The sequence below is a fragment of the Grampus griseus genome (assembly GCF_964374135.1).
Source record: "Grampus griseus genome assembly, chromosome: 6".
Lineage (NCBI taxonomy): Eukaryota > Metazoa > Chordata > Mammalia > Artiodactyla > Delphinidae > Grampus > Grampus griseus.
The window spans coordinates 13,508,132-13,528,180 of record NC_139000.1 but is presented as its reverse complement, the minus strand read 5'-3'; the positions used below and the strand labels follow the sequence as shown (position 1 = coordinate 13,528,180).

The 20,049-nt window shown below is 39.9% G+C and overlaps 1 protein-coding gene across 1 annotated transcript in view; it reads right to left on the bottom strand.

Moving 5' to 3' along the window:
• The window catches only part of C5 (complement C5), a 79,373-nt gene that overhangs the window by 17,648 nt on the left and 41,676 nt on the right, over positions 1-20,049 (bottom strand). Inside the window, exons 23-33 of the mRNA XM_082656721.1 lie at positions 15,111-15,200; positions 13,874-14,086; positions 13,328-13,403; positions 10,349-10,508; positions 8,561-8,656; positions 7,093-7,264; positions 5,076-5,281; positions 3,520-3,672; positions 3,225-3,290; positions 2,028-2,109; positions 971-1,019 (exon numbers count right to left, since the gene is read on the bottom strand). Of these exons, the coding sequence (XP_082512847.1) occupies positions 971-1,019; positions 2,028-2,109; positions 3,225-3,290; positions 3,520-3,672; positions 5,076-5,281; positions 7,093-7,264; positions 8,561-8,656; positions 10,349-10,508; positions 13,328-13,403; positions 13,874-14,086; positions 15,111-15,200 (1,363 nt within the window). The remainder of the gene's footprint in view (positions 1-970; positions 1,020-2,027; positions 2,110-3,224; positions 3,291-3,519; positions 3,673-5,075; positions 5,282-7,092; positions 7,265-8,560; positions 8,657-10,348; positions 10,509-13,327; positions 13,404-13,873; positions 14,087-15,110; positions 15,201-20,049) is intronic.

Here is a 20,049-nt window from a genome sequence, read left to right as displayed (position 1 = left end):
ATATTAACACATATATGTGGAACCTAGAAAAGTGGTACAGATGAACCGGTTTGCAGGGCAGAAATAGGGACATAGATGTAGAGAACAAACGTATGGACACCAAGGGGGGAAAGTGGCAGAGCGGGGGTGGTGGTGGTGGTGCTGGGATGAATTGGGAGATTGGGATTGACATATATATACTAATATGTATAAAATGGATAACTAATAAGAACCTGCTATGTAAAAAAATAAATTAAATAAAATTCAAAAAAAACAAAACAAACAACAACAAATGAATGGATGAAGAAGATGTGACACATATATACAATGGGATATTACTCAGCCATAAAAAGGAACAAAATTGAGTTATTTGTAGTGAGGTGGATGGACCTAGAATCTGTCATACAGAGTTAAGTAAGTCAGAAAGAGAAAAACAAATACCGTATGCTAACACATATATATATGGAATTTTAAAAAGCGGTACAAATAAACCTAGTGGCAGGGCAGGAATAAAGACGCAGACGTAGAGAACAGACTTGAGGGCACGGGGAGGGAGGGTGGGGAAGAGGAAGCTGGGATGAAGTGAGAGAGTAGCACTGACATGTATACACTACCAAATGTGAAATGGATGGCTAGTGGGAAGCTGCTGCATAGCACAAGGAGATCAACTTGATGCTTTGTGACGACCTAGAGGGATGGGATAGGGAAGGTGGAAGGGAGGCTCAAGAGGGAGGGGATATGGGGATATATGTATACATATAACTGATTCACTTTGTTGTACAGCAGAAACTAACACAACATTGTAAAGAATTTATACTCCAATAAAGATGCGAGAGAAAAAAAAAGAATACCTGCTATGCTTCTCATTAAAAAAAGCGAACAATTTTGCATCTTCTGGACATTCTTATAATTCAAAAATATTTGAAGAAATAATACTCTGGCAGAAGTGAGACCCTGAAGTCTACTCTCCCCTTGGTGGAAACAGGCTCACCTGGCACATGCCACTATGCGCTTGTATTCCGAGTTGCTGTAGCTGCGGGCTGGCACACACAGCAAACAAACAAGCAAACAAACAAACAAAAATAAGAGTAAACCGTTTTTAGCTGTTTTGCAACATGTCAGAACAGAATCATTAATGAGCATGTCTCTAAACACACTTAAAAATGATTTGTGATTTGGTAGTTTTCACTTTTGATGATTTTAATGGAGATTCGTGGCTACTGACAATCCCAGGAAGTCTTAAAACCATTAGAACAGTTCTCTGCTCTCCAAGAACTTATAATTTAAGGAAGGAGTCATTTAAGGTAAATATGTGTTGGTCACATGTCTGGGGGAGGTAGCAGAGAGGAAGAGCCGACGCCTGGATTTGCTGGTAGTTGGAAATTTTCCTGCAGGAACAGGCTTCTGAGCCACAAACAGAAGCTATCAGGGCAGAGGGTAAAGGAGAACTGGGGTGTGCAAGTGGCCTTGCTTCTGGACTGGGAGGGGAGAACTAACCCATCAGAAGAGGGATGAGAGGGCCACAGGTTAAAAAAAAAGGCACATTAAGAAAGGATCATAAGTCCTGGAGAGATCAAGTTGAAGGTGGGGGCAGAGAAATGTGCATTTGCCAAACTCCTTGGGATACAGAAAGGGTAAGGGGTGGAAACCCAACAGAGTGATGAGAGAAATTCAGGGCCCAGGAATGGAACACTGACACAAAAGTAACAGAAATTCAAGTTTCTGAAATTAGACCCTTCTGTGGCTTTACAGCTAGTTACATTTTTTTTTTATGCTAGTTACATTCTTAAAGTAATTTTCAGTCAAAACAATTTCTGGATCAATAGCGGATACATTTAGCTTAGATATTGTTATTTAATATCAAATTCCAACTATTATTAGTTACCTGTATTATAATAAATGGCAGTTATGTTTACTCAGATGTCAACCTGTTAAAGAATTTGAATAAGAAAATTGTTTTTTGATTTAGCATGTTTTTCCTAATCAGGGAAGCTCTTTGGCATTCTTTATGCTTAACCAAAATTATAGTGTAAATCATGATGTTTTACCTTCAATTTGCTGAGTTTCAATTTTCAAATGGAAGCTGCAAATTTCCTCAGAGGTACTGGTTTTGTGAAACACAGTTTTTACCTATATTGGGACAAGTAAACAAGAGTATTCTGTTTAAAACGGGGAGTGGAAAAGGTATTATGGCAGTACTGCAGCTAGAAATGAGATGCTTAAAGTATTTTCACCACCCAGTGCAAATGGTGTACGTTAAAGACCATTTTCCCAGCAACCGGACTTTCAGCAAACTCCACAATTTGAAACATAGCTGAGAAGCCCAAGGTAAGCAAAAAACGATCTCTGTCCAGTCAGAACCTTGGTCCAAATCCCACGCAGTCAAATCTGAGCACCTCACTCTACAGGAAAGTTTTTAAGACTTTCATCCTTGTGCCTGTACACTAATTTTACAGAGAACACCACAAGGTCATGAAGTATGGTTTTCTTCAGCCCACAAACCACTGTGGTAACAACAAATTATAGGTATGCGTGGAAGGGCAGGGGCGCTGCCAGAAGTAGGTATAGTGAGAGTGACCAGAAGTGACAGAAAAGTGGACCATCCATCTCCCCACCCTCACGCAATCTTAGAAGCAGTCTTTGAAGGAATAAATGTACTAAAGATGAGCACACAATTAAATAATCAACAGAATGTTAACTTATGCTCCGAATACATAGTTTATTTTATTTGAGGCATTTGGCAGTTACACGTTTTTCTAAGCTATTTATATGTGTCCATGCAATCTATGGTTAAAAATAGAAGAAACTTAAGCCCTTACATATCCATCAATCCCCGATGATGCTGGACAAATGAGGTGAGACTACGTTACTAACCACCACATCCATGTATATACACGTATGAGTGTATACATACAAGTCACATGTATATATACATATATAGACATAAAAATTATTTATCTCTCTATATAATTATATATATATATAATTTCCACAAATACACAGACTACATACATATAAAGATTAATATGACCATTTTCAAAAAGAAATTGTGGGGACAGCTACCAAGATAGCTAGAAAGAATGATAAATGACTCTTACGTCAGTCATGGTTACCCAAGCCCAGATTTCTGTAACTTTGTGGCAAAGTCCCTAACTTTCTTTTATGTTACTTAGTACAAGCTGACACATAACCCCAATTAAGTCACACATAACCCCAATTAAGTCGGCTCTCCATGAAATACTCACATGCACTGTAGCCAAGCCATTGTTTTGTCCAGTACTTAGGACAACAAGGTCATCATTGAAAGGCACCTGGAAAGATTTTTGCGTTCAATATTATTTCTCATGCTTATTTACTTTGCACAAACACGGATTTGTAGGCTGTGGACAGTAAGAACTATTTCCAGTTACTTGTATGTTTAAATATACCTTAAAGTAATCTAAAATGTGGTAATTAGAAAAATACGTATTAGCATCTGTAACAGATGATTTCAAAGGTCCCATCCGATTATAAAATACTATAAAAAAATCCTTTATTTACCTCTACTGGCCTCCCAAGGAAATTCTTCTCTGTCATCTTATAATAGTAGAGGTCACCTTTATGCTTGTAAGAAACTTTGATATCCATATTCAAGTGGAGTTTTTTAACCAGGAGTGAATACTCTGTCAGGCCCTCGATGGCATTAATTGTATCCTATCAACAATCAGCAAGGCACAAACATAGGTTTACTTATTTATGTACTCTCTGTTTACAAATACCCTTTCTTATGAGAAGGTGAGTCAGCATTGCCTGGAGATGAAACTCCAGCTGACTGAGTGAAACTGGTTAAGGGTCCCCATGTGGAGGTGGAAGGAAGATCGTCCCCCTCCCCCAATAAGGATGCTGCTGTTAGCAGGGACAGAAAGGCTGTGTGGCCTCAAGTCCAGGTTCTCTACCTGTCCTGAGCACGTGACTTCAGGCAAGTCACTCTTTGCAGAATACCTCCAACTCCTTGCATGACAATGTATCTCCTTCCCATCCTTAAGTCTCAGCTTAAATATCCGCACAGTGAAGCCATAAAGAAGCTCCCCCTTCTCATTATTCTGTTTTAATGTTCTTCCCTTCTGCCCTTTAGAGCATTCATCTCAATTGGTAATATTTTTATGTAGAGTTTATCATTGGCGTCCCCCCCTGCAATATAAGATTCATGGGGGCAAGTAGTATATTTTTCTTGGCATCCATTACATTTAGTAAGTACACACACATGGTAGCTATTCAACAAGTATTTGTTGAAGGAATAAATGGATGAACTTAATTTTTCTGGACTTCATCTTCTTCATCTACAAAATTAGGAAATGTGGCTGGATCAGAGATAGCAAATTTGTGGCTACCCTCTCTGCCCATGTCCATGCAGCCAGTGCTAATAAGCGGGGTCCTCTCTTCTCTAAGCCTCCGGTTGTACCCACGATGAAACCATTTGCCTCCTCGGATTAGATGATCACTAATGTCACCCTGAAGGACCCCTCTAGCTCTAAATTTTATATGCATATACACACACACCCTGTCATTGTCCAAGCATCCAGGGAACAGGGAAGATGCTAACATTTGAGATAAACTTGAATGTAGATGTACACTAAACAACTGCATATAGTTATAATGTAAAATATACATACTTAAATGAGTTTACATTGGTAGGTAGATAGATAAACATGTTAGTAATCAGTATTCCTCTCACCTTTTATTTGTTTTGTGGACAGAAACATCAGTGCCTTTGCAGGGCAGCTGCTGTTCCTTACATAGGAATTAACTCTCCTAGCCCTTCATGGTAATTAAGAATCATAAAGGAAGTACTGGGCTTAGAGTCAGGAGACGTGAGTTCTGATTTTGGCTCTGCCACTAACTCCCTGAATGAACCTCCTGAGGCTGACTTGCTCCTCTGTATAAGAAGGGTGTCAATGCACATATCCATTAGGGTCCTTGATTCTAGTCCTTTATTCATATCTTTGGTATGCTCCCTTGGTGACAGAAGCATGGAGGTCAGAAGGAGTGTGGAATGTGTGGTGTGGGAGGCACTAAAAATATCTCCAGGAGGATGGACCCTGAGAAAGAAACATTACCTGGGTCGAATAAAAGCCACCTCCATACCTCTGCTCTTCTGATAGCCATTTGATGATTAGATTAACGTAATTCATGTCTTTCAAGCTCAGGCTGGTAAGTAAGGCATAGGCCGTGGTTTCTACCATGTGTGCTGTGCTGGTATAACGTGCAGAGCCGTCTTTCTGTTGAAGATCATCTTTCCAAAAACGATATATTGGTGGATTACCTGAACATCAACAAATCACACTGGTAAATATGATGAAAAGTGTGAATTTGGCATAACAATTCTAGCAAGTTTCTAGAAGTTTCTTCCGGTAGTGGCCTTCTGGTTTCCAGAAATTTTTTACTCTTTTGTAAGAAGAACTTTCTCAAGGTGACCAATACAAACAAGGTCCCTTAACACAGGGCTCTTTTAACCTATAATGGAAAAAATCTAAAAAAGAATGTATATATATTTATATATATAAAATATATGTATTTTACGTACATATATAAAATTGACTATAGTTCCCTGTGCTATCCAGTAGGACCTGGCTGTTTATCCATTCTATATATAATAGGTTGCATCTGCTAATCCCAACCTCCCACTCCATCCCTCAAAATTTTGATGTTATCTATTTACACATCAGAATTACCTGATTTGCATGACTTTGGACAAAATGTTTTCCCTCACTTGTGGAGGCTGTATTTAGAATGAAAGTTTTGGTTTTTAAAGATACTTCCAGATCAAACATTATTTGAATTATTAAGTTCCTTTCTAGCTCTTAAATTCTATGATTTTATGATTCATTTCTTACAATACCCAAGACATTTCTTTTGTGTTATTTGAAAAGTATTATACAAGTGGTTTCGAGGTATATGTTAAGAGTCAGTCATTTTTAAATGATGACAGAAGTCAAATTTTGTAGATAATGATAAACCTCATGTAAGATTTATTAAACTTTTAGAAAACCTTAGTCAGGAGACGGCTCAGAAGTGCCCAACCATGCCGGTGCTGGTCTAGGCACATTGGCCAATGACCACAGCTCCTCTCTATTTCTTTACTCTTGACCCATAGGAAGCAATATCTTTACTTTGTAGTCAACCTGGTACAATACAAGCTAGGTCATGCACTCTCCTGGGGCTCACACTGGCCCCCACAGCACCTTGATGTGAATGAGACTCAGGCACCCCTTGCTCAGGGTAGAAGCTGACTCAAACCAGGGTGCATGGATGGGGGAGCAGAGCACAGGCTGGATTTCAGCCTTAATTCACCTGCTTGCTTGGGTGCTTTGAACATTGCACAACTGTATACAGGAGTCCTGCAGAGCTCCAGTAATGACCTCCAAGGTCCTACATGGCACTCCCTCACGCTTTCCTTCCCTGACATCACTTCTTACCCTCATCTCATTTCTCTCCAGCCATACTGGCCTCCTGGCCTTTTCTGGAGCACCAGGCATGCTCCTACCTCAGTAATATGCAAAGTTGTTTCTCCACCAGGAAACACCCTTCCAGAGAGCCACTGGCTTGCTTCCTCACCTCCTTCATGTCTTGACTCAAACACCATCTTCTCAGTGAGGCTTAAGCCTGACAACCCCATCTAAAATTACAACCCACCCCCTCGCCCTGTGTCACTTCCCTGCTTCATTTTTCTTCACATCAGTCATCACTAAGCTATTCAGTATATTAAATGTTTTAGCTATTTATTGCGTTTGTCTCTCCCTAACTAGAATGTAAGCTTCATGAAGGCCTGAATTTTTTTTTTTTTTTGTCTGTTGCTTTATCCCCAGAGCCTAGAACAGTGCCTGGTGCATAGGAGGTACTCAATACTCAATACACATTCATTCCTTTGTTGAATTAAGGAATGGATAGAAATGTGCTGAATGAGTGACTAAGTAAATGAATAACAGCGCTTATTCCTTTGTACTGTGATGATTTGTTTCTTGAGGGCAGGGATGGTGTCTCACTCCACTATGCATGCCACCACCCCTTCCCCAATTAGCAGACGCTACATGCCTAGTAGACACTTGCCGAGTACCTGTCAGGAACAAGTCATACCTTTAACCAAAGCTTCCTTCTTCAGGGCTGAGACAATTGAACGAAACTGTGGGTGTGTTTTATCTCCCAGGGAAAGAGCAAAAGCAGCGATGGCCAGTGTAAAAGTACTCTTGGTCGAGAGGGTATTTTCAAGCAGAAAGGTGTCAGCTTTAGTTACAGCTGTGCTGATTTTCTGGAAACAAGAGCAGAAGATACCTAAGTTTCTTTGTCAAGCATCGGCCTATCAACTGATGGGACCTGCCCCCAGATGGTGCCACTCTGGGGCAGGCAAGGTGAAGGGTGGAAAGAGAAATGACCTAATAGAAATGGATGGTGTCTCCCTGAAGCAAATCCTTCCGGGAGAAGGAGCAGAGTGTAACCTGGAAAGTGAAAACGAGATTGTCCACATCCAGTTGTTTTAGTTTCTGAATCCTCCCCTCCTCGGTAGAGGTTTTTCCACTGAATTTCTGCTTCCCATGTCAGACCTAGCCTCTGGGAAGAGGAAGCACCAAGTATAGACACAGCTTTCTCCATTCCCCCCCAGCATAGCTGAGACAGATTCACATTTTCAAAAGGAGTTTTAGTAACTAAAACCATCAGTAGCAGAAAAAGAGCCAAGCTGTCAAAGTACTTTTTGATCCTAAGGATTCCTGGGAAAATAGTCTTTATGACTTTGTCCTGAGACGACTAAAGTAGTTATTTTGGATAAGTGGATGAGGAGGTGGCATGGTGCATCGCTGCTGACATCTTGCCTGGTGCATTCTCTCCCAGCACCACTGCTAACTTCTCCTTGTTGATTATTTTGTCTTGCTGGATATATATATAAAACAATTCTCTTGAACTAAACTAAACGATTATTTTGTTTTGTGGTTTGAGTCCTATCAATCCCCTTGGGTTTTTCCATCTTGGTTCTGTCTGCTGGTTTGAAGGACATGTCTAATTTACTTCCCAGATCAGGGTCTCAATTCTGTTAACCTTTGGAATCTTCTATATTGATTCACTTAAGTGGATCCTCTCCTTCCTCCCTTCATCTTCCAAGCAAATGAAACAGCACAACCCAAGGCAGCAAACGTGGTATGGGGCATCCTCAACAGTTCTGTGATACAGAGTACCTCAACACTCTGTATTCCGGGTTATAGAACAACAGTCACATACGTGGCATAAGATTTAGCAGAGGTAAGAGTAGGAAGCTGCAGACACGGGGTCATTTTCTCATCACAGTCAGAAGTTATCTGTTCTAATCACAGCTCTACGAGTCAGTAGCCTGTGACATGGGACAATTAAATTCACCTTTCGTACAGGCCTCAGCTTTCTCAACTGTCAATGAGTGGGTTGGACTAGATGTTCTCTAGTATCTATCATAATTCTGAAATCCTTAAATTCTGGAGTTAAAGTTATTTTCAAGCCCCCCTCTTACCTTCCCCCCTCCCCCCAAGAATATGGTATGGAAAAAGACCATGGGTGTTGGAGAAAGAAAACTCTTACTTACCTCCAGAGGGCATATATCAAAGGCCTTTCTAATTCCAATCACAGCAAAAGCTGTAAGATATAAAGTTTTCTCTCGGGCTTCAATGGGCAAGGTACCCTAAAAGTAAGCAATGTTTAAAAAGGAGAGCAAACTGGTGTCTTTAAAGTGAAGTGACCTTGCTCTAATCTTTATTTTGGACCTACTCTCCTTCTCTCCCTTCATGCACTCTAGTTGGACTGCTTGCATTTTTTCAAAGCTCTGAGTCTTACATGCTTTCACTTGCTTTTCTCTCCTCCACCTCTCTACCCTGTAGCTCCACTTCATACCTCTTTACCACGTTCAAGTTCACCCTCTCCTTCTAGACCCTGTTAAAATGCCACCTCCCCTGAGAAGCACTATTCTGCCTCTGTTCTCCCACATTTTCTCCTCTTAGGGCAGTGACGTTCCTATGCAATGCTTCCAAGAACTTCCAGTAAGTAACCTTCACTTTTTTCTCCAGCTTTATTTTGTGCCACTCACCCTCTGGACTTCTCGGCTCCAGCTCTTTTAATGAACCACCCTCTCTCTACTTCAAGATAACAGGCATGATGTTTGCTCCACTTGCAACACTCTGCCTGCCTCCCTCCTACCTAGCTCCCAGGGACCTGGTCAACCCATTTTCTCAACTCCCCCAATCTAGGTTAGAGTTTCCTGCTTTCAAAGAAACTGTATTTCCCTTTTCTTAACATGAATCCCACACTTGAAATCACTTACTCAATGTCTGACTTCTCTGCTAGACTGTAACTGCCATGGCCTCAGTGACCACACCTGTTTTGTTCACTGTTATGTCCCTACCATGTAGCACTTTGTACACATACAATACATACTTATTGAATAAATAAATGAACACACACACTTCAATCTTGGTTAGAGTTATTAGCATTTATACCCCACTTTCCCTACCAGTGTGCGAGCTCCTTTGTGGCAGGGATACTCTGGTCCATCCTTCCCACTCTTCCTCCCCCATGGTGCCCCAAATAGGCCCTTGCATGTTTTAGGTGCTTAGTGAATGGTTGTTGAATGGATACGAATAGATGGATGGATGGGTGGGATCTTAAAAAAAATTGTTGTAGTATTTTACTCTTCAAATAGCACCTAGATGATGTCAGTTGCCCCCATTTCTTGTGTGAGTCCTAATTGGTCCTAATTATGGGACCCCTGTCAGCCAAGAGGCTGCTTGTGCCTGATATGAAAGGGATTGGATTGGGGCAGGCAAAATAAATAAATAAATAAAAGCTGTTGGATCCTAAAAAATACATTCTAGGAGTAGAAAATGTTGTAGCAGTATCTTGCAGAGGTTTTGCAATTCAAGCATGTAAGTGGATTCCAATTTCAAACAACACTTTGTTGTACTTTTAATAAATTGACCCCACTCTTTCTAACAGAGTGTAAATAGGATCCCTTCCATGTTTCACAACAACATCTCGCAGTCTTGACCTGTAAGAAGGCTCTGAAGCTCAAGTTCAGATTCATACCAAGTGTACGTGGACAAATTAGCACATTTTACCCGTTCTGAGATCACTAGCACTTGTACCCTGTGACCCACTAATGCCTGTTACACCAGGTGTCCAAGATCTCACTCATCTGACCTATGCTGAATTGTCTGAAGAGCAGGATGAGAAGACCTTTCAAATTCTTTGTACACAAGAGAAGTTTCTTGCAGGATTGCATATATTCTCCCCTCTCTTTTTCGTTCTTATAAAATGGATGAGAACACAACTCAAACTTGTAAATAAAACTATTGCTCATCTGTGCATTTGGTTTCCTTACCTGTAATTTTATTGGTTGATAGTCGGAATTTTCCTTGAATGATCCATTTTCTAGTTGACAATTCTCAACCAGCCACAGTAAAGAATTACAAATTGAATTTTGTTCCTGATCTACATATTTACTTACTTGTCCAAGTACTCTTAAAGCAAAAGCTGTTAACCTTTGAGACAAAATCAAATAAATAAACATTTAGACACTGAATCCCTGTTGGCTTTCAACTTTCGGTGCATTTTAGTTCATACAGTGTTTATTCTTGAAAAGAAAATAATGTGGTTTTTTTTTGTTTTTTTTTTGTGGTACGCGGGCCTCTCACTGTTGTGGCCTCTCCCGTTGCGGAGCACAGGCTCTGGATGCACAGGCTCAGCGGCCATGGCTCACGGGCCCAGCCGCTCCGCGGCATGTGGGATCTTCCCGGACTGGGGCACGAACCCGTGTCCCCTGCATCAGCAGGCGGACTCTCAACCACTGTGCCACCAGGGAAGCCCAAAAATAATGTTTTAAAACGCACAATTCCAAAGTAAGTTGTTACCATTTCACAAGGGCAGGAAAGATTTCAGGAAGATCTCCAAAAACGATCAAATGTGAGCAGCACATCTTCTGTGACTGCAAGTTTGTTAGCTTGTACACAAGCTGAAAATTGATGCCTGATGATAAAAAAATTCTTCTTTCTCTAAAGTTAAAGACAATAGTGTTGAAACAAATAGTTTTGTGTTAAAGCACTGACTCATGAACATGAGATATGGAGGAGCGAAATCATAAAATTCTAGATTGTAAAATTTGTACAAGCTATCTGATCTAAATCCCCGTCTGAGGTCTGAATTCTCTTCCCCAACATCCGTGGGAATGTTTATCTCCCTTCCCCTTGAACCATGTTATTGATGCAGAACTCACCACCTCCCAAGGAAGCCCTAATTATTATGATTACTTAGTCAAAAAGCAATTTCAGTCTCTACTGTCTCTCAAAGAATATCAGAGGGGGTCTAAATACTTCATGACCCCATGTGCCCCTTATGCATCCTTTCCTCCCCTCCAATTCCTTCACTCAGCAGCCCAGGAGGCAGAAGCCCTTGAGACTCAGACCACTAGACTCTCTCCCTCACTTTAAAATTTTGTTTTCCTTTTCCTTTTTAAAGGAATATTATTCTCAGTACTTTTTGTATCTTCTCTGTATTTCTAAAAAAAATTTTTTTGGAAAGTATTCAGGTGTTGGCCATTTTCTTCTATGTATGTTTATCTCCAAAGGAACTCATGGAGTTGGGCCTGGGGTGGTTGGGTCCAAGTGTTTCTATGTTTCTGGCTGAACACCATCCACTCAGTCTTGCCCAGAATCTTGAGAGGCTCTGGGGGTTTCCTGAGAGGCTATTGCATATTCTCATGGGGATTTCTGTTCTCCAGGCATTTAGTTTCCAGTTCCTGCTGTGGTGTTTTCCAGTCTGTATCGATCTCCACTCCCTGCATCCTGGGTTTTATCCTCTGGTTGCCATACTCCAGGGGCCTGTGTATCTTTCAAATGTGCTACCCACACAGGGTCAGACCCACTTCTAAGGTACAATCTGTGAAACGTGGTGACTGGTTGGATGTAAAGCCAAAAGGAAAGGGAGGAGTCAAACTTGGTCAGTGGAGGACAAAGTATTGCTGTGCACTGATTAGGGGAACAGAGGAACAAAAGAATGAATTTGGCATGGAATGTGTTCAAAGGGCTTTTGGCTCCCAAGTCCACAGAAATATGGATCTGGAGCTAAGGAAAGAAGATAGGCCTTGAGACGTGATTAGAGAATCATCTGCATAGGAATTATGGAAGTCATGGGCAAAGATAAGATTGTACAAGGAGAGAGTCTAGAAAATGAGGGTCAAGGATAAAATCCTGGGGACTCTCAACAGTTAAAGGGCATAATTTAAAAGACAATTATTCTAGATTGTAAATCCCTTAAAAGTGTTTCATATAGTAGAACCTACAAAGTACCTGTCACAGTGTCTTTAGTAAATATTTTGGCAAAGCATGATATTATTCTTTGAAAATAAGTTGCCATATGGATTTGTTAATTCAGACTGACTTTCCCTCAAATAATCAGAATTTTGGAAGTTATTATGCTTCACCAATTAAGTACTTACAGAGCACCTACTATATGCCAGGTACATACCAGGCACTAGGAATACTTGAAACTGCCCACATAGAGCTTACATTCTAGTGGCGAGACAGACAATAAGTGTGATAAGTAAGAATGTTAGTGATAGATTCTAAAGAGTAAAGGAAAGCTGGGGAGAAGAATATGAAGTGCTGGGATGGGAATGGCATGCTAGATAGAATGATCAACAGAGGCCTCATTGAGAAGGTGACTTTTGGTAAAGACTTGAAGGAGGTAGCTGAGTCAGCCATGCTGATACAGGAAGAGGGGGAAGAGGGAGTAGTCAATGCAAAGGCCCTGAGGTGGAAGCATGGCTGGCATGTTCAAGGAACAGCAAGAAGGCCAGTGGGGCTCGAGTGGAGTGAAAGAGAGTAGTAGGGGATGTAGTTGGAGAGGTGAGGTAGGGCTAGACCATGTAGGGTCTTGTAGATCACAGTAAGAAGTTTGGTTTTTACCCTGGGTAAGATGGGAAGCTCCTGAATGGTTTTGTGGGACGTGACCTAACATGTTTTAACAGAGTCCCTCTGGCTGCTGTGTTGAGTATAGACTGAAAAGGGGCAAGGGCTGATGCTGAAAGACCAGAGGGGGCTAGTGTCATAATTCAGGTATGAGATGAGAATGGCTTGGACCAGGGTCGTGGGCTGGGGTTGGTGAGAAGTAGTCAAGTTCAGGATATATTTCGGAGGTGCAGCCAAAAGGATTTGCTAGATCAGGTGTGGCTTGTAAGAGAAAGAGGGCAGTGAAGAATGACTAGGCTTTTTAGCCTGAGCAACTGGACAGAGTTTCCACTAAGGTTGTTATTCTTTAGTTAATTAACAACTTATGGAAATGCAAGTCAAAACTTTCTACTTACCAAGTGCTAGCACTTCCACCCTTCCACATGCTGTAAGAATAGTCAGCATTTCTGAAGGACATGATGCTCACCATCCCTAAGAGGCACCAGGGAAAGAACACAGTGCTTCAATGACCCCCATTTCTACTCAGAGAGTGCTTTATTAGCCCCTGGGAACACTGAACTTCCTTTGGTGTTGGGCAGCAAGCACATGCTCTGTGGCCAACACTGAACTTCTCAAAGGAAGTATATGAATCTCTTGAATTGGGAATTATCAAGTAGAACATTCTGAGCTCATTCAAGAAGGAAGGAAGTACTCTGTAGAGTTTGGAATGCAGGTGTCTTGTATCTCATCCAGGCGTTTTAGTAAGTTAAGCCAAAGCGCTCCAGCAAACAGTATTTATTTGTGTAATAGAGTCCACCTCATGATTTTTTTTTTTTTTAGCTGAAATGTTTTTACAAATAAGCTTTTGTATAATTCATAACTTAAATATTAGTTTAATCAAACTATTAGTTTAAAAATCACAAGATTTTAATGTATAATATGTGAAATAGTTTTTTTCTTACCTTCTTTTAATTTTTTCTTCAAGTTCTGTTTTTGAGTTAATGAGTTAGCAGAAAAAATGTTCCAATTATTTCCTGCTTCCAGGTAGTGAAAAACATAGAATACTGGGACAATGCTCATCAGTTCTGCCTCTGCATTCCCTTTGGGGAGGTGGGTGAGGATATCAATGCCTTCCTGACTCAGAACTGCAGACATGACCTCACCTATAAGAAGTCCTGATACAAACAAACAAGCACACAAACAAAAATCATAGGTACAATCAACTTCTGTCAACTTCTGAGTAACAGTACATTTTAAATGGAGATAAGAGCAACCATCCCTATCCTTTCCTTTTTATCTAGGCAGCTGAATTACTTCTCAGAACTGGGGAGAGGAAAAAAATTTGATTAGAAGATGTATTTAAAAGAAACACCAAAAGCAGGCTTAAAAATACCACTGCAATATGGGGATAAAATGATGTAATACAGTGGGCAGATTACAGCATAGAGGACATGGCAAATTAGTTGCCATTCAACCTGAAAGCTTTAGATATTGTAAACTCTATGAATCAATCGCATCCACGAAGCGAAGCTAAGAGTCTGAACTGTGAACACTCTGTGAGTGCTATGAGAGCTCTGTCTATAACTCATCGTGAGACCCTGGGAAAAACACTTTCTTATATATCTAACTACAGAGTTGGACATGATTAAAAAGGTCTTTTCCAGTACTAACATTCTGTGATTCCAAGGTTTTATCTAAGATAAAATGTAGTCAGAACATTCTATTATTCTGATGATGCGTCATTGAATTTTTAATGGCTGGAGACCAGGGATAAAACCTGCTAAAGACACCACTTCTACAAATGTACTGGCACTCTAAAAGAGCAGAGCTGCTTTCTTGGGGCCATTTGCAGGTCATAAAGCCTTCTCTGGAACAGGACTGGCCACTAGGCTAATAGAAAGTCCTTTAAATCTGGACTCAGCTGCACTTTCGTTTTAGAGAGGTCTTTGGGCCAATGACAGCCCTCACCCTCCATCATGGGAGCATGCATCTCCATTCAAATCAGGCCACTGGAAGAAGAGAGTTGGAAGAGTGGTTAGGGATTTGAAGGTGGGAGTAGGAATAGGGTACTCCCAGAGGTCCCCTATTGTACATGCAACTGAGTAGAGAAGAGGAGAAATAGGATAATCATGAGAATATTTGATTTTTGTTTGAAACACAAAGTGAAATAAGAAATAAAAATGGCACTTGTTAATTTACCTTTTACACTCACAATCCTTTTGACTTTTGTTTTGGGGACCAAATCCAATGGTAACCTGTATGGGAACTCCTTTCGTCTACTAATGACGCCTGAAATTTAAAAGAAAATTATTAGATTTACACAGAGTTCTTGAGGGAAGACTATTTACAGATTATTTATAGTATAACTACTTTCAGGGAATTTTTAAAAAAAATAATAGACTCTTTTATAACAACAATATTAAAATTTAAAAGGGAAATTTAAAATAATCAAGGATTTTTTATCAAACCCTAGGCTTATATAATCTCATTAAATAAAGCATTAACATTGACTGTAAGCTTCCTGGTCATTACACGATAGGAAATAAATAGGTTATATAAATCTTATTCATCAGTAAAAAGGAGCATGCTGTTTTGTCCAAAGACAGAAAATTATTCCCGGAACTGAAATCTAAAAATAACTAACAAGTAATTCCTTAGTCAAGGAAATGTGAAGATTAGCTCCATTGGGAAGCATGCCCTGAAATCCCTTCTACCTTCTCCTCTCCATCTAACTTAGACACTTTTTCTTTCAGCACAATAACAGAGTTTAAGCTTGCTGTATCAGAGCATTTTCTACTGTAATCATTGGTTTATTTCATGAAAATGATAGTATTTATCATTCTACTGATAGAATACCAAGCACACTGCTAAGCTCTTTGAATGCATCATTACACTGGATCCTCACAACAATTCTATGCACTGTGTCTACTATTATTATTTTAATTTTATAGATGAGCAAACTGAGGCTTAGAAAGCAAATTACTCAAGGTGACAGAGCTAGTACAGATGAAGCTGCATCTGAACTCAGGAAGCTTTACTGCCAAACCCATAGTAGTCACCACAAAAAGACTCCTCCTCCCATTGTCCTGCTAAGAAAGCTCTCTGAGGGCAGGAACCATTCTTATTGAACGCTGTAGTCCCAAGCACTTAGTCCCTGGCACATGGTAGATGCTAAAAAAAAAAACTAGTGACAGTTTGCAATTGCATGGCCAAACCACATGGCTTTGCAGAAGAGACAGGAATGCTCCTCTTCTTTCCTCATCAACCTTTGATAAATGCTGAGGATATAATATTAAAATAAAACTTAGTGGAAGACATTTGAGAGCTTTGCAATGTGGATGAAAGAGTACTGAGCTCAGAAAGAACTTACTCTGGATGTGACACTGGGCAAGACACAATCTTTCTATGCTTTGGTTTGCTCATCAGTTAAATAGAGGTAATAGTATTTTCCTCAAAGGGTTTTTGTGAAGATAAAAATAATGTAGACAAAGCATAGCAAACAGTTTGTGCTCAATATATGGTACTTATGACAGTAAATTGTTTGAGATTATCTAAATTTGATCCTCCACCATTTTTTTCCATTGATACCTGCCCTTGACTATTTCATTTCTCATTATCAACTCTTCTACTGGATGGAAAATGTACAGAAAAAAAGGCTAAAACTAAGAGAAGTCAATTTTACTCCTTGTCAGAGATCATAAAAAAAGACCCATCAAGGCATCACTTATAAAGGTAGATGCTAGAGAGATTAAAACATTTAAAAGTTAAATCTTTAAAACCAACAGGATAAAATAAGCAATAATGTCTTTTTGAACTAAGGTATATAACCATAAAATGAAATTATAATGAATTTGACTATGTCAGAAAAAAAGATTACTGTTCAAAACCCACTAAGGTCTACGACTGCTCAAAGAAGTATATGAGAGACAAAATCAACAAGAAATAGACAAGAAAACCCAAGTGGAAAATAGAAAAAAGTGCAAAAGATAGGAATAGTCAATTCACAGAATGGAAGTCCAAATGGCCAGCAAGTATATGAAGAAATGTTTAGAAATCACTGTAATCAGAAGAATCCAAATTAAAACAATAATGAGATGTCACTTTATACCCCTAAAAATGGCACATTTTAGAGAGGTGAGTAACACCAAGTGTTGGTGAGGATGTGGAATAAGGAGAATCCTTATGCAGTGCTGGTGGAGGTATAAATAGTACAGCCATTCTGAAGAGCAATGTGACAGAAGTAAATGATATTCAGTATATGTATGCCCTTTGACCCAGCAGTTCAACTCCAAAAAACATAGTCCAGATAAATTCTCACACAGATTCGTAAAGGGAGATGAATAAGGATGTTCATTGCAGCATTGTTGATGGTAGTGGGGAACCTGTCACTAGGGGATGGGTAAGTAAAATTGTGGTGGAATTGGAACTGAGCAGAACCCTGCAGGGCCCCCACGTACAAAAATGAGCAGTTAATGATTAGGACAATAGTCACAGACTGAGTGTCTGATGCACATTCCTGAGTTTTTTACAGATACTGTAACTGCCACCAGAGGAAAAAAGCTAACTGCATGAGGACAAGACTATAGCCATGACATTAGCTTCTCCATCTTGAGCAGTACTGAATCTATGGCTATCACAATTCCAAGAACTGGCCTCAAGAGAATGGGATTAACATTATTGCTCATAATAAACTATATCTTTGTGGGCATCAAAATAATTGTATCTTACTCTGCCCATATATGTAAGCAGGCAACTAAAATTGTCAGCAAAGATGCTACAGACCCATGTTGACATTTTCCACTCTGAGAATATGGTGCCCTATGTCAGCATGAAGAAAATTACAGAAGATGGAGCTTCACCCCTGATCCCATAGAAATGGAATGATGTTTGACAGTGGGGAAATGAAAGCAGCTCTTTTGCCCCTTTCCTGTTTGCCCATTTCTGTCCCCCTCTAACCTTAAAAGAACCTAATTATAGGAATGAGATCACTAGGCAGTTTGACCTAACTCCTAACTTATACTCTCCTGAATGCACACCATGCGAAGAATCAAAGAACCTGTTGATCCTTTACCTAAATAAAAAGAAGCAAAAATGAAGAATTAAGCAGTTAAAGAATGACTGGCTCTACAGGAAACTCTGCTCAATATTCTGTAATAACCTAAATGGGAAAAGAATTTGAAAAAGAATAGATGCATGTATACATATAAATGAATCACTTTGCTGAACACCTGAAACTAACACAATATTGTTAATCAACTATACTCCAATATAAAATAAAATTTTTTTTTAAAAAAAGGGCTTGCCTGGTGGCGCAGTGGTTAAGAATCTGCCTGCCAATGCAGGGGACACGGATTCGATCCCTGGTCCGGGAAGACCCACATGCCACAGAGCAGCTAAGCCCATGTGCCACAACTACTGAACCTGTGTGCCACACCTACTGAAGCCTGTGCACTTTGAGCCCGTGCTCCACAAGAGAAGCCACTGCAATGAGAAGCCTGCGCACCACAACCAAGAGTAGCCCCTGCTCACCGCAACTAGAGAAAGCCCACCGCACAGCAACGAAGACCCAACGCAGCTAAAAATAAATTAAAAAAAAAAAAAATGAATGACTAGCTCTCTACCCCCAACAGCCCCTTCAGAAATCCTGCAGGCAAATCACATGGGCAAGATAACATCTGAAGAGTCAGCCAGTCTGCACACAATGGAGAATGATGCAGAATTCAACCTCCTGCCTAGATGATTCACTGAAATTCTTCCCCCTTCTCCTTTAAAAACTGTAATGGCTGAGCAGAAACTTTGGAGTTGGTCTTGGGATGCGAGTCCACCTTCTCCCCAGATTGCCGGCTTCTCTGATTAAAGCATCTTTCCTTTCTATTGACATTTGCCTCTCAAATTATTGCCTTTTGAGTGGCAAACAGCCGAACCTGAGTTTGGTAACAGAATATAAAATACTGTGTAGAAGCAGTGAATTAAATGCATGTATAGCAACAGAAATATTTGTTTAAAACACAGTATTGTCTTTAAAAACTTAAGAACTAGAACAGGACCTATAGCACAATACCTTTTATATGTTAAAAAAACATACACACACAAAACAACCTTTCCTCCATACTCTAAGACATATTTCAAGCATATTAGATTGGGGGCATTTGAAGGAAGGGAAATGGGAGTGGAGGTCAGGCATGAGGAGAGAAAATAAAACATGAGAGGGGCCTGCCCAAACCAATGATGATGATGTGCTGAGAACTGAGGTGGGGGAGAGAGCTTGTCAGGCAGAGAAAGCAGGAACCAAAGGCTAGGGCTAGTCTCGTGTATTGAGTTTCTGTGTTTAGTCTCTTTTTAAACTGATGTCACATAATTTTAATTACTATTACTTTACAATTTGTTCTGATACCTCATTCTCCCTCACTGATATTTTTCTCAGATTTCCTCTAACATTATTGTCTGTTTACTTTTCCAAATATGTTTTTTTAGGCTTTTAAAAAAAACTGTAAAGTATCATAGCAGTATAGCAATTCCAATATACACAGATTGGAAGTATTTAATAAAATCTCTGAAATAAACTAGACAGAATTGGTTGTCATCTTTACCCTATTTAGCACTCTGGAAAGTAACAAAGCTGCCTGAATCTAAGTTGTCTAAAATGATAAGGGAAAAAAGTCGTGTGACAAGATTGGAAAGAGGCATAGATTCTTTTTTTTTAACCAAGATTTTTGATGGAGAGATCTATTCCCCGATAAAAGATCATTGCCATCTTGTGGGCCTGATGTTCACACCTGGGATGGGTAAGACAGGGCTGTTTTGGAAAGCTGTTTGCAATAATGTTAGTATAGCAGGCATAAGGGGGAAGAGAAAGAGAAGACAAAGGAAGCAGTGGCTCTGAGGTGTGATGTGACTGCATGAGGCCAAAACCTCAGAATTTGTCATATATCTCCCCATATATCCTTCACAGGCTGGGAGGAGGTCTGTGTGAAGATAAGATTAGAGAAAAAAGTTTGCATGAAGTCATCCTTATTCAGTTTATGGGACTCAGCTGATTAGAAATGTAAATATTAATTCTTTGCTTTCCTAGAGGAAATAGCACTCTGAGTATAGTGGCCTTGATTTGTAAGGAAACTTTTTCTTTCCATTGCTGTAT